This window comes from Ciconia boyciana, chromosome 3 (assembly GCF_034638445.1).
Source record: "Ciconia boyciana chromosome 3, ASM3463844v1, whole genome shotgun sequence".
NCBI classification, from domain to species: domain Eukaryota; kingdom Metazoa; phylum Chordata; class Aves; order Ciconiiformes; family Ciconiidae; genus Ciconia; species Ciconia boyciana.
The window spans coordinates 22,945,674-22,958,998 of NC_132936.1; the positions used below are offsets into that span (position 1 = coordinate 22,945,674).

Genomic DNA, 13,325 nt, shown 5'->3' on the forward strand with positions numbered 1-13,325 from the left:
ATGAAACTATAAACCAAAACAAATCAAAACTAAGCTACTGCTTCCTAGGAACACATAATTAAAGCTTCCTGGATCCTCCTTTCATATAGAATACCCTTTTAAACATGATGATGTATCTCTCAAGTGACTATTCCTGAAGAAATATTTCTCAATAAATAAATAATAAAAATACATTAATTTTGATCCCTGATTTAAGGGCTTTAAGCTATGAGGATATTGAGTTTACGACCAGAATAAGATGGATGATAACTTATCTGTAGCTTGAACATTACACATTTTTAATGCCCTTGTCAAAAGTATAAAGTCTATTGCTAAAAGAAAGTTAGCAATGCATTAACATGTACCAAAGTCAATACAAAAATCATGTGAAAAAGAAAAGAAATTCTCTGCATTATTTCCTCCCTTGACTAATTCCTGTTACTCAATTTGGTCAACAGAAGGCTGACATAATCACACCACCATAGTGACTCAATTCCTCTAAAACAGTCAAGGGAGTTTTTAAAAATTAGACACCTAAGTCTAATTTATTATTCTGAGAATGTTGGATAAATTTAATTTTCATTATTTTCTTGAAAGGCAAGGCAGTCTTAGATTTTTCTTCTCATTACTACAGGTTCATCAATCACCTGCTCACATGAAGAAAACAAACCTGAAACAGCAGCTTTATTCGCCCCACCTCTGGGAAACGTATAAGAGAATTACACAAGGAAGCCAAAATGCTTCACAAAATTTTAAATCCCAGTGCCATTAGTCATTTATGCTTGCTCACAACGTGACTGCATAATGTTAAGGGCATAACTGGTCACAATTTATTTGACACAACAGAGAAAAGTATTTAAAGTATTTGAAAATTATTTGAAGTGCTAAAAACAACATGCAGAGACAGATGGAGAAAGACATACTGAAATATTCACACAGACCTGCTTTTCTTTTTTTTTTCTTGTTCAGAAGCTAGTCTGGACAAGATTCATTTCACTCTGACAGTATCAACCATAATGTAACTACTAGTTTAAAGAAGAATAACGGACAAACCCAAATATATTTTAGAGCTGACAAGAAATTATTTTAATTTATAATTGTAATTAACTTCAATTCTTAAGTAACTTCTCAAAAAGAGCTGATGTCTAAATTCATATTCTAGTGACTGAGTATTTCATTCTTCCACAGATGAATTTAATGCAATGAAATACCAGCCATGGCATATCTATTCTTCTTGATAATCTTGTTATACTAATTCAGATAGGCATGGATTTGGTTTTCTGAATTTATTGAAAAGACATAATTATATATCAGTGTGATTTGTTAAATTACAACTGAAAAATTTTAATCCCCAAATAAGGTCAGATTATTTTCATGACACAGATTTGATAAACAATGAAATTATTTTCTGAGTCAGGTTTCTGTTTGTTTGAATTTCCACAGAATTTATTTCCCTTACTTCTAGGTCCAAAGGCTAGAAACGGCTAGCAAGGCAGCCTTTTGTTACCCAGCATATATACAACATGCTCCATTTTTTAGGAAACATAGCAGAAACATAGCAGGATTAGCGCAGATCTCCAATTCTGCAATCCATATTTAGACAGAACAAATAATAAGGGCCTTAAACTGCAGCAAGAAAGACATAGCATTAAAGTGTAGTGAAACACTAGAGTAAATTGAAAAGGGCACGTAAGGAAAATCTCCCTATGGGGAGGTTTTTAAGAACAGATAAGGCAAATACCTGGCAAGAATGACACTTATAGTCAAACCTACCTTGCTAAAAGAACGTAGATTAAAAACCTCCAAAGATCACTTAAAACTTAATTTTTCTTCATTCTGTAAAGTATAAAGTCAAATAACGCACCAATCCAAAAATAAGACTCCCAAAATTCCAGATGCATTTGTTAACTGTTAAAAAAGTGGCTGAAGTCCAGAACCTACTCTTCCTGAACATTGAGACTGGGATCAGTTAAAAGAGATCACCATCCAAACAGTCAATACTGTCACTAAGCAACACCAGAACACTACTTATTGCTATCATGGTTGAGTACGTTTGTTTCGAAATACTAGAGGAAAAGATTAAATCTAAAAAATGAGCAAGTAAAGCCACTGTTCAATAATCTATCCATTGTAAAACCAGAAAAATATTTATATGACTCTAAAAAGGGACAATGTAACACAATCCTAAATTCTATTCTACTTTACTGCTATGCAATACATCAACATCTAGTATGCACCACATATCGATTTATTAATAGATTTCAAACAGAAGCTGAGTAAATTTGCCACAAAAGTTCTGGGCTGATACCTTAATACGGATATCTCTCAGTTGCACTAGTGTTCAGAGGCCTGCATTCTAATGTTGTATTTAGAAGTCATTAAGTCCCTGTATAAAAGTAAATGTTATAAGGCTATTTACCTACAAAGTATTGAGACTTCATTTAGTATTATTAGAAGGGGAGCATCCCTCTAATATCTGAAAGGAGATCACAAAGAATAAACAGAGATTATATGGCATGGAGGGAGAGAAAGAGTAGTTCAATATCAGAATAAGCAGCTTGAATCTGACATGCTGGGAAACAGAAAACCAATGAACTGTCCAAAGAGAACTGTATAACTAAACAAATTTAAGGATAGTCTAGAAACAGACTCTGGATTCTGAACATGCATCCTATCTAACATAAAGAGAAAAGCACAACCTGGAAGCTGTGCATTAGAACACCTTCCTATCCATAATCCCAACAGTATCAAGATCTACTGTTACATTACTCTCATAAAGTTACTTCTTCCCCAATCCAAAGAACATCTTTAAACCATTTCACACCAAGAAAGAACATTCTTGATGTGCCACCAGTCATGCTGTACTTTGTCTCCTGGGCTACTTTGATAAGTTTTACTTGTATTCAGATTCTCAGTGGAGCTCAGAGTAGAGTGCAGACCCAATTTCCAAGCCAAAAATTCACCCCTGTGGGCACTGTTTTCGAAAGCAAGGAACATTGGCCTTTCTGTATCTGCAGGTTGTATCTCAGGTTTTCCTTACATTTAGGCAGTCTCCAGGCTGAAATAGATATAGTAGTTTAATAAACACTGCTTATCAAGTGTTTTACTTCAGCAGGCTCACCTGGATATTTTCTTTGCTGTAGACTGCCCCTAGCAGCAAATGACAGCGACACACAATTTTGGACAAACATACATCCACAGGAACATAGCAATTGAAAAAACTAAATGAATTTGTCTTATGTAAGTTTAGGACTTCCTTCTAAGACAGACAGAATCAATTTAATTCTGGCAACGTCATTCAGAAAACCACGTTTTTAACTGAGGTCAACTTAGAGCCCACTTTTTTTACAGATCCTGTGTAAAGGTACAGATACCTTTTACAGATACAAGATCTCTTGTATCCTTTGACAACACTAAATATTGGTTCTGAAGTTGCCTGGTCACAGTTTCTCATCAGAACGCCTCTCAATGCTAAAGGATTAGTATCTCCCCCCATCAACTCCTATCAGCTGAATGTCTGTTCTAATTGGGAGAGGTAAATTTGAAATGTCATTAAGTCTTTGCCCAACTCCTCAGAACATCAGGAGTAAGACTCATCAAAACAGCTTTATCTAACATTTACTCTTAAAAATAATATGACTGTAAGCAGGCATAATATGAATATACATGTGGCACTTGAGTGGGAGGAGCTGAAGACTATCTTCAGTTACACTTTACATAACTTCAATAAGATCAGTGGCACTGTATGGCTGTAACCAAATGTTGAATCTGGTATTCAAACTCTAACAATGGAAATTAACCTATAGAGATGTACAGCCTCATTTTGCTTATGTTGCAAAACAGTGACACCCACTGGCAGCAACAGTTTAAATACTTAATTGTTGCATTTTGGATCTACTTGCCAAGAAGTTTCTCTTGAGAAAAATTCATCATAGTAACAACCAGACCAACTTACCTGTTGAGTCAGCACCACTATCTGAGTTTTCAGAAACTGAAATACTAATAGCATCTGGAGTAACTGCAACATAACCCTCCGGAGGAAGATTCACTGTGTACATTCTCCTTGGAGACAGAATTGTATTGTCATTACCTACAAAAGAGAAAAAACAAAGTGTCTGGCTATTGATCTTGGTATAGATTTTCTCAAACGTTTTCCCAACTACAGCAATGATAGTAAGCGGTCTTGAAAATCCTTATAGAGGAAAAGGAAATGAGAGAAAGTCAGGTACGGAACACTGAAATTATCCTATGACCAATAAAATTGCACCAAATTCCGTAGCAGCTACAAATAAACAAACACTCCACAGGTTAGTTCTTTCCACCAGAAACACTTTTTTGTCCTTGCGTCAGACAACTCTTCTGCCCTAACTTCAGAAGAAGCTTCCACTTATAGTGATTTTTAAAAGAGACTCCACACATTTTTCCCCTATTCAGCATGAGCAGATGCTATTTCTTTAAGAACTGTTTCATAAAAGCTGGATGGATGGAGAGATACAAGCTAATTACGAAGCAATAGAAAAAGAATCACAGAACTGTGGTTTGCCCGTTTGCAGACCTTTTAAACATAGCCTATGCTGTTCTGAAAGGCACAAAGATAAAGGGAGTTTGAAAGCCACACAACTAAGCCTCAGCAGTGCCTGCCCAAGAGGGTTCAACTCCTCATCTTTTCTCTCCTTCTTTTGGGGGGCGGGGGGAGGAGGAAGAGTGCCAAGGGCCAGCTTTCCAACTATCTCATTGTACAGGAAACTATTTGTGATGATGGCAGTAGACTGTTTTTGTAGGATTTCTTTTCCCTCTAAAAGGTACTTAAAAATATGTGCAAGAGTGGCAATATAAACTTTTCGTTTGTTCACCAGACAAGAAGTAACTCTGTAGGAATGACAGAGACGCATCTCTGCTCCAGTTACATGAAACCAGTCCAAATAGCAGACTATTTTTTTTGTTCAGTAGTGACAACAGTAGAGATCAACCACAGGGAGCCAAAAGCCTTTCCAGAAGGCCAGGATGTTCAGAGTGTCTTGAGATGCTGCAACATAATTTTAGATGGTTCAGTGCGTTCTTTTTACAGTCAGCCAGCTCCATAAGCCCACACAGACACAGCACTAGCCTTCTCTTCTTTGGGGCAATTTGCCCCTTTAAAACACATAGGCAGAACTGTTAAATTAATATACAGTAAATACATCTTTGGCAGGTGGACATGATTAACCTCCTTACACCACATATTTGCTAGAAGATCCCAGATGATCCAGGTCTATTACCAAGCTGCAGCTATGCTTGGACTAACACCTAAACATTTAAAATGCAGTTGTGTCCGACAGAAATAATTATTGTTAGGGATCTGTGTTTCTAACATGCAATTTAACTATACGTGTTGTATGCAAATACGTAATTTAACTATACACTGACATTTCTCAGATAACACACTTCAAAGAGTTCAGCATGACTGATCATCTTAGATATCTATGATAAAGTACATTTCAGAACATTCAAGGCACTTTTGAAAGCTACATCACAGTTGTTTTCATCATCAGGATATAATACTTTTGTTTTGAGAACACATTAGAAAGTTATTGTTTTTTCTTGAACAAGCCAGAAAATTTCAAACTGATATTGAAGATGCTTACTTTAAAGGGCAATAAAGGAAAAGAAATAAATAATACAGAAAGATGAAGAGCAATTATGTGATTTGGGAAAAGACCCACTAAAAATTAATTTGGAATAATTCAACAGATCCTTTCTATGAAGATGATGCCTAATCACTGAAGTGGGAGTACGTGCATTGATCCCCCTCCCCCACCCCAGTTAATTAATGATGAAGTGTTAATTGGTCATAGTTTTAAGTGTATAAGTGTTTCTTGAGTTACTCCCTTCTGGACAACTTCAAGTTTCCACTTTTTCCCTTTTATATTTAGGTTTTGTAGAACAAAGATGACCATGAAAACATTAAACTCAATTTACAGCAGTCCTGACTAGCTCAAACCCTTTAATCATAAAAGAAATAGATGTGTTGGGATATTAACTTCCCCAGACGAAACAGGTACACTTGACAGAATTTGGGGGACTATCTGTAACACCTATCTTCCAAAGAACAGTAAAAACTTTTACTATGTAAATGAGTGATGACACAAAACAATTTTTTAAAGTTTAAATAGGAGTCCTAAAACTACATATTTATTCACCCCATATGCATCTTCAAGTAGTTTACAAACCATAAATCAAGCATTAGTCTTTGCTAATCCTGTGCAAGTATGTCAAACCAAACTGTTAGCATATCATTAAAAAAGTATACACACAACTGTATAATCCCAGTGTATCAACAAGTCTCCCAGTCTGAAGCCATTACGTCTGGATTTTTCCAGCCTGGGGCCATAGCCTCCTTGGGCTAAGAAGAAATGGTTTGGTTATAGACATAAACATTGCTGCAAAGCAAATGACTAAGCTTATAAAAATGTGACATATAAAGGGTTTTTGACTAATGAAAGTAATCAGATACTGGAGATATTCAAGAATGCTCTTCTTTCTACTAGTTAAAAGTTGAGTCCCATTTCTGAAGTTTTGTTTTATGGGGGGAAAAAAAGGCATCTAAAGGATGTTTACAAAGTGAAAAAAAAAAAAAGCATTACTCTTAAAGGTAAACTAAGAATACAGAATAAATATTTTTAATTGAGTTGTCTCCTATTCGTGTTCTTCTCCACAACATTCCCCACACGAAGAGCTCCTTTGCATGTAAACCAACCTTGTGCACAGAGTAGGGAAGTGCATCTAAACTACGCTGTTACCAAGGTTACATCTGCAAGTATGTCAGCAGCTTGGCTAGCTATGTTATCTCTTGCTATCCTACCACAAACAAGTATCAGACCTTTTAAGAAGGCACTGAGGGCAAAGCTTCCATCTCGCCTTAGCCATGTAAAATTGCCAACTGCCCAGTCTGTCATCATCTCAGGCAGACATGGTATATTTTGTTTGAAGGGTATTTTTCAGTATCCTTAAACCCTCTCCTACCTGCAGCTCAGAATGGTGGTACATAACACTAGCATGGCTTCCAGATCACCTGAACACAAAGCATGCTTGGGCACACCTCAAATACAAACATGGCCAGAACACACGTTCGTATAATCTCGGTCCTCTGCTTGCTGGTAAGAGTAATTAAACCCTGGGCAGAGACTGAATCACTTCTAGTTTCTGTGGTGGGTTGACCCTGGCTAGTAGCCAAACTGCCCCCAGATGCTCGCTCACTGCCCCTCAGCAGGGCAAGGGTGGGGTGGGGGAAAGATGGGAAGAACAGGAATGAGAGAGCTCATGGGTCAAAGACACTTACCAACTAGTGCTGTGGGCAAAACAGACTCAACGTGGGAAAATTAACTTAATTCACTGCCAATTACTTGAAATATTTATTTACTGACTCAGGTATTGGGAAACAGAAACAAAATAAAAAGAAGCAAACATTAAAACACTTAGGAAAAACACCTTTCGCCCCCAGCTCATATTCACTCCAAACTTCCCTCCTCCTCACTTACTATCGCCATAGGTTACACTCACTCCCTTCAGTGAGGCACCAAGCAGTGCAAGGTGGTGGGTGTTTACGGTCCGTATATAATGGTTTCTCTCTGCTGTTCCTTCCTTCTCACTCTTCCCCTGCGCCAGTGGGGGTTCTCCGTGGGCTGCAGTCCTTCAGGAACATTTGCTCAACCACAGAGCACCTCCTCCTCCTCTGACCCTGGTGTTCCCACTGTCATCTGTCACTCCTTTTAGTTCCCTCCTCTCTCAGGAGTGTTTTCTCCTTTCTTAAAGACGTTATCACAGACGCTCCACCGCCGTGGCTGCGGGGCTCAGCCGTGCCCTGCGGTGGGTCGGCTGGAGCCGGCTGGAACCGGCTGTGTCCGGCACGGGGCAGCCCCGGCCTCTCCTCACAGAGGCCGCCCTGCAGCTCCCTACTGCCAGCGCCTGGGCACCTGCACCTGGTACAGATTCACAATCTTACACAGAAATTTTGTCTTTCCCATGAAGTGCTTCCCTGTAACTCAGAAAGCCTTGGTAACCTACTGCCGTGTTCCTGCAGGGCACGACTCATAGAGCAAACAGAAAATCCAAGTCCAGAGGTCAGCTAGAACGTCTTGCAGCCTTCCCCCAAAAAACATCGTTAGCCCAATCTGACCAAGACTCTGATCTTTTCCACAAAATTATCCCTTGGAAACACCTGGCTATCACTTCTCCAAATGGAAGAAAAGAGTTCATCGCCAAAAAGAGGTCCTTACAGAAAAGCACAGGAAGAGAGGGATTGATGCTGGATCAAATCCAAGGTCTGATTAGTTCAGTGTCATACCTTCTACAAAAGTCATTATTCTTAGTAAGCACTTACTGCATGGTATTACAGTAGATATGATCTGGACAAAAAATAAGGCTTGAAGAAGGTCTGTTATCTCCTTTAAAAAGTTTGTATTAAAGTGCATTTTTACTTACTATGTAAGCTAGAATATGACCGTGTTCTAGCTATTCCTCATTTTTATTTCATGTAAGTGAGACTGAGACTAGAACCCGAAAACTCTGACAATCCCCAATGCATATATATAACTCCTCTTTATCTCTACACAATATAGATGCACTATCACCTTCCCCTTCATTGACTAGCAAGACAAGCATCTTTAAAGACAGTGCACATGCAAATACTGGGCAAGAGAGTTTTGTCTCCTCCAAGAAACCTTCATAAATTGAAGTGTAGGTTCAGGTTGTATCAGTGACTAACTGTAGAACATACACACCTTGAGAGTCCTCCTGAGCTGTGGTACTGAAAAACAGGTACTTTTCCAGTTGATCAATGTGAAGACATCAAATTGTCCTTCATCAGCATGAACATTATAAAACAAATCTGGTAATCGTAAATACCCCCCCACCCCCCAATATAGACACATTTTTGTTCAGATGATATCCAACTTCCTGAACATCAAGCTATAGTTACTTTAGTCTGTCATGGTAAGGTACGTGAAAGTAACTTCAGGGACATGACGCGTTACATGGCGTACAATCACCTTCTCTTCACAGGCTGACTTTCAAAGGATTGTTTTCCAGTCTCAAGTCAACACACACACTAGAGTGCTTTCCACAAAAGCAGAACCTTTTAGCTCAAGTAGTACAAACCTTTACCTTGGAGTGCTGCATAATTTCTCCTGCTCGATCTCAGTCTTCAGCAGGATTCTCTCCCTCAATATTAGATAAGTCACATTGGGTAGAGAGAAAAATGATTATGATAACAAGCAACCTAGCAAAGAATGGACAGTCACTTACTGCTGGTCATTTGTTTTACTCAAACGATAACCATCACACAATAATGGAAGTGTTGTGCTACTTTGCTGGGTGATTGGAGTAGTTGATGAATTATTTCTGTACAAATTCACTACTGCAGGTAGGAACTTGCCTCTCACAAAATTGTGGAACTCCCTTTATGGAGAGCTAATAGTTTACTATTACAGTCTAATTCCTTTAGCTTGTTTTAACACCTCTAGTGCCCAATCTTACTAATTTAACTAATATAAAAATTTATCTCATCTGCAAATATTAGTGTCTAATCCATCCCCCTCATTATCTGTACTTTATTGGAATAAACAAGGAGACTCAACTCAAGCCAGTTTTTGGGTGAAGAAGACATACTCCTTCCAAAGATTCTTCATCTCTTTCTGAATAAAAAAGTTTACTGAAGGTCTTTTGGACATCTAATTATGTCATGTTACATCATTTGCTACTATCACATATTTCATTGGCACCAATACCTCTAACAGAATACTGAAAAAGTATTTTCTTCTGCATTTTCTTCTGCATAACTTCAGCTTTAAAATTTTGAAGATGTCTGCTACCTGTTTTGAATGATAAATTTCCCTGTTTGCCAGGTAAAACTTCGAAGTGTATAGTTCTATTCCAAATTGCACAATTACATAGATTCAAACAATAAATTGATGAAAGAAAAAAAAAATCAGGTAATTAAACAGATACATGTTGTCCTCTGGCTCAGAAAATCCTCAAACAACAAACTGTTGGAGAACATCATAGGAAAGTAGTACAATACACTCATTTTATTCCAATACTCTTTTTGACAGTACTATTGGTCACTACATACAGTACTGAATTGCATACAGTACTGAATTTTTTGGATTCACCTTAATTTCTGCTACTTTACTCAGTTATCTTTTTCTGTTTAAAGTCCTTTCATGTTCAAGAAATAGCATGTTTTCAGTGTTTTCCCAGATTTTTTTTTGTAGAAGCCTAGCCATATTACAGAAGACTGCTCCTGATTCTTAGGATTCATTTGTGTCTGGTAGCATGTTGTCACTCAAGTCAGGTCATTCCAACCTCCCTCCTGACAATTCACATCACCAGAAGTGCTTCACTTCATTAAAAAGAGAAAGTCTAGATTACAGAAGTTGCTCCCTCTTCTCAAATAATGGAAATGACTATAAAGTAAACAAAGTAAGTAGTTACGGGAGTCTTTCCTAAGCATTCCTTTTTATGACTTGGTGACTCAGTACACTTGATTAGATAAATAAAACTAGGTCTTCAAGATTAATTTTTGAATGAAAATTCCTTTTGCTACCCATAGCCCATGGCTCCTTGGCCTGTAATGACTCATGGCAGTTATCAGACTGACAGAAAGCCAACAAGATGACAGAATCACAGAATAGCTTGGGTTGGAAGGGACCTTTAAAGGTCATCTAGTCCAACCCCCCCTGCAGTGAGCAGGGACATCTTCAACTAAAGCAGGTTGCTCAGAGCCCTGTCCAACCTCACCTTGAATGTTTCCAGGGATGGGGCATCTACCACCTCTCTGGGCAACCTCTTCCAGTGTTTCACCAGCCTCATCGTAAAAAATTTCTTCCTTATATCTAGTCTGAATCTACGCTCTTTTAGTTTAAAACCATTACCACTTGTCCTATCACAACAGGCCCTACTAAAAACCTCTGTCCCCTTCTTTCTTATAAGCCCCCTTTAAGTACTGAAAGGCTGCAAGAAGGTCTCCCTGGAGCCTTCTCTTCTCCAGGCTGAACGACCCCAACTCTCTCAGCCTTTCTTTGTAAGGGAGATATTCTATCCCTCTGATCATCTTTGTGGCCCTCCTCTGGACCCACTCCAAGAGGTCCATGTCTGTCTTGTACCGAGGGCTCCAGAGCTGGACGCAGTACTCCAGGCGGGGTCTCACCAGGGCAGAGTAGAGGGGCAGAATCACCTCCCTTGACCTGCTGGCCATGCTCCTTTTGATGCAGCCCAGGGTATGGTTGGCTTTATGGGCTGCAAGCACACGTTGCCGGCTCACGTCCAGCTTTTCATCCACCAGTACCCCCAAGTCCTTCTCCGCAAGGCTGCTCTCAATCCCTTCTTCCTCCAGCTTGTATTGATACTGGGGGTTGCCCCAACCCAGGTGCAGGACCTTGCACTTGGCCTTGTTGAACCTCACGAGGTTCACACAGGCCCACTTCTCCAGGTCCCTCTGGCTGGCATCCTGTGCCTCAGGTATGTCAACTGCACCACTCAGCCTGGTGTCATCTGCAAACTTGCTGAGGGTGCACTCGATCCCACTGTCTATGTCGTTGATGATGATGTTAAACAGCACTGGTCCCAGTACAGACCCCCGAGGGACACCACCTGTCACCAGTCTCCACCTGGACATTGAGCCATTAACCACTATGCTCTGGATGCGACCATACAACCAATTCCTCATCCACCAAACAGTCCCCCCATCAAATCCATATCTCTCCAATTTAGAGAGAAGGATGTTGTGGGGGACTGTGTCAAAGGCCTTACAGAAGTCCAGATGGAAGACATCCGTAGCTCTTCCCGTGTCCACTGATGCAGTCGCTCCACCATAGAAGGCCACTAGATTGGTCAGGCAGGACTTGCCCTTGGTGAAGCCATGCTGGCTGTCTCAAATCACCTCCCTGTCCTCCATGGGCCTTAGCATAGCTTCTAGGAGGATCTATTCTATGATCTTCCCAGGCACAGAGGTGAGGCTGACAGGTCAGTAGTTCCCAGGATCCTCCTTTCTACCCTTTTTAAAAAAGGGTGCATTGTTTTCCTTTTTCCAGTCACCAGGGACTTCCCTTGACTGCCATGACTTTCCAAATATCATGGAGAGTGGCTTGGCAGCTACATCAGCCAATTCCCTCAGGACTCTGGGATGTATCTCATCAGGTCCCATACTTATATATGTTCAGGTTCCTCAGGTGGTCATGACCCTGATCTTCTCTTACAGTGGCAGAGACTTTGCTCCCCCAGTCCCCATCTTGCAGTCCATCCTATTCGAGAGGTGTGGGAAGCAAGGCTGCCAGTGAAGACTGAGGCAAAAAAGTTGAGTACCTCAGTGTCCTCCTGGTCCATTGTTACTACTTTGCCAGTCTTGTTCATTGGCAGGGTATGCTTTCTTTGACCTTCCTTTTCTGGCTGACATACCTATAGAAGCCCTTCTTATTCTTTGCATCCCTTGCCAAGTTCAGCTCCAGCTGCGCCTTGGCCTTCCTGACCCCATTGCTACACAAGCAGGCAGCGTCCCTATACTCCTCCCAGGATATCTGTCCCTGCTTCCACTGCCTGTGCATTTCCTTCTTGCCCTTTGGTTTGACCAGCAGGTCTCGACTCATTCTGACAGGCATGCTTCACCCCCCCCCTCTGATAAAGATCCAGGCTTCTGGCGTGGCAATCACCAGCTTTTCACACCTTTTGTGCTCTGCCATGCCCCCAGGCATGGACACACCTCAGCAGCGGGAACACCCCTTGGTCACCAGGCAGGGTCCACAGCCAGTGAAGCACCTTGCCTCAGAGAAGCTTCTAGATCATGACCAGTTATGACCACAGCTCAGATCCAACCCAGGGTATAAATGGGGCACCGTCAGAGACACCCTTTAGTGTGGTCTTCTTGGAGCAGTGGGCCTGTGTTCGGGACCTCTCCCCTCAGGTTGGGACAGTACCTGAGGAAATTTCCCAAGATTGAGTGCCCTCCCCTCCTTTGGTGAGTGATTCCTTCTGGATATATCCTGGAGTGAGCCCTCACCCCCCCGCATAAGCAATTATATTTTCCAGGTACCTACGAGAGAAATAATTTCCCCCTTTGTGAGTGAGTATGCGTGCACACTTTAGATCATCATTCTTGTGTGGAATTCTTGCCGTGTAGTAACAATACCCTGACTGGCACCTCAAACCTATTACACATTAAATGTTAGTGGTGTGTTGATTGGTTTCGGTTTACCCTTTTCTCATTGGTTTCTGTTGTGTAATTTTGGCTGTTTTGTGAAACAAAACTGTTTGAGCTTGAGCTCCGTGACACTCATCCATGCTGGTCTCTTGCCCTCCTTTCCTGATTTCTTACA

At 40.4% G+C, this 13,325-nt stretch overlaps 1 protein-coding gene across 15 annotated transcripts in view; it reads right to left on the reverse strand.

Moving 5' to 3' along the window:
* Positions 1 to 13,325, reverse strand: part of ERICH1 (glutamate rich 1) — a 113,824-nt gene that overhangs the window by 70,808 nt on the left and 29,691 nt on the right. For 14 of the 15 annotated variants that reach the window (XR_012041342.1, XR_012041341.1, XR_012041345.1 and 11 more), the window contains one exon: positions 3,935 to 4,069. The exons of the other annotated variant lie outside the window; for it this stretch is intronic. Coding sequence is in view for 8 of the 14 variants with exons in the window: in XM_072855132.1 (XP_072711233.1) it covers positions 3,935 to 4,069 (135 nt within the window). In the remaining 6 variants the exon portion in view is untranslated. The remainder of the gene's footprint in view (positions 1 to 3,934; positions 4,070 to 13,325) is intronic. 15 annotated transcript variants of the gene reach the window in all.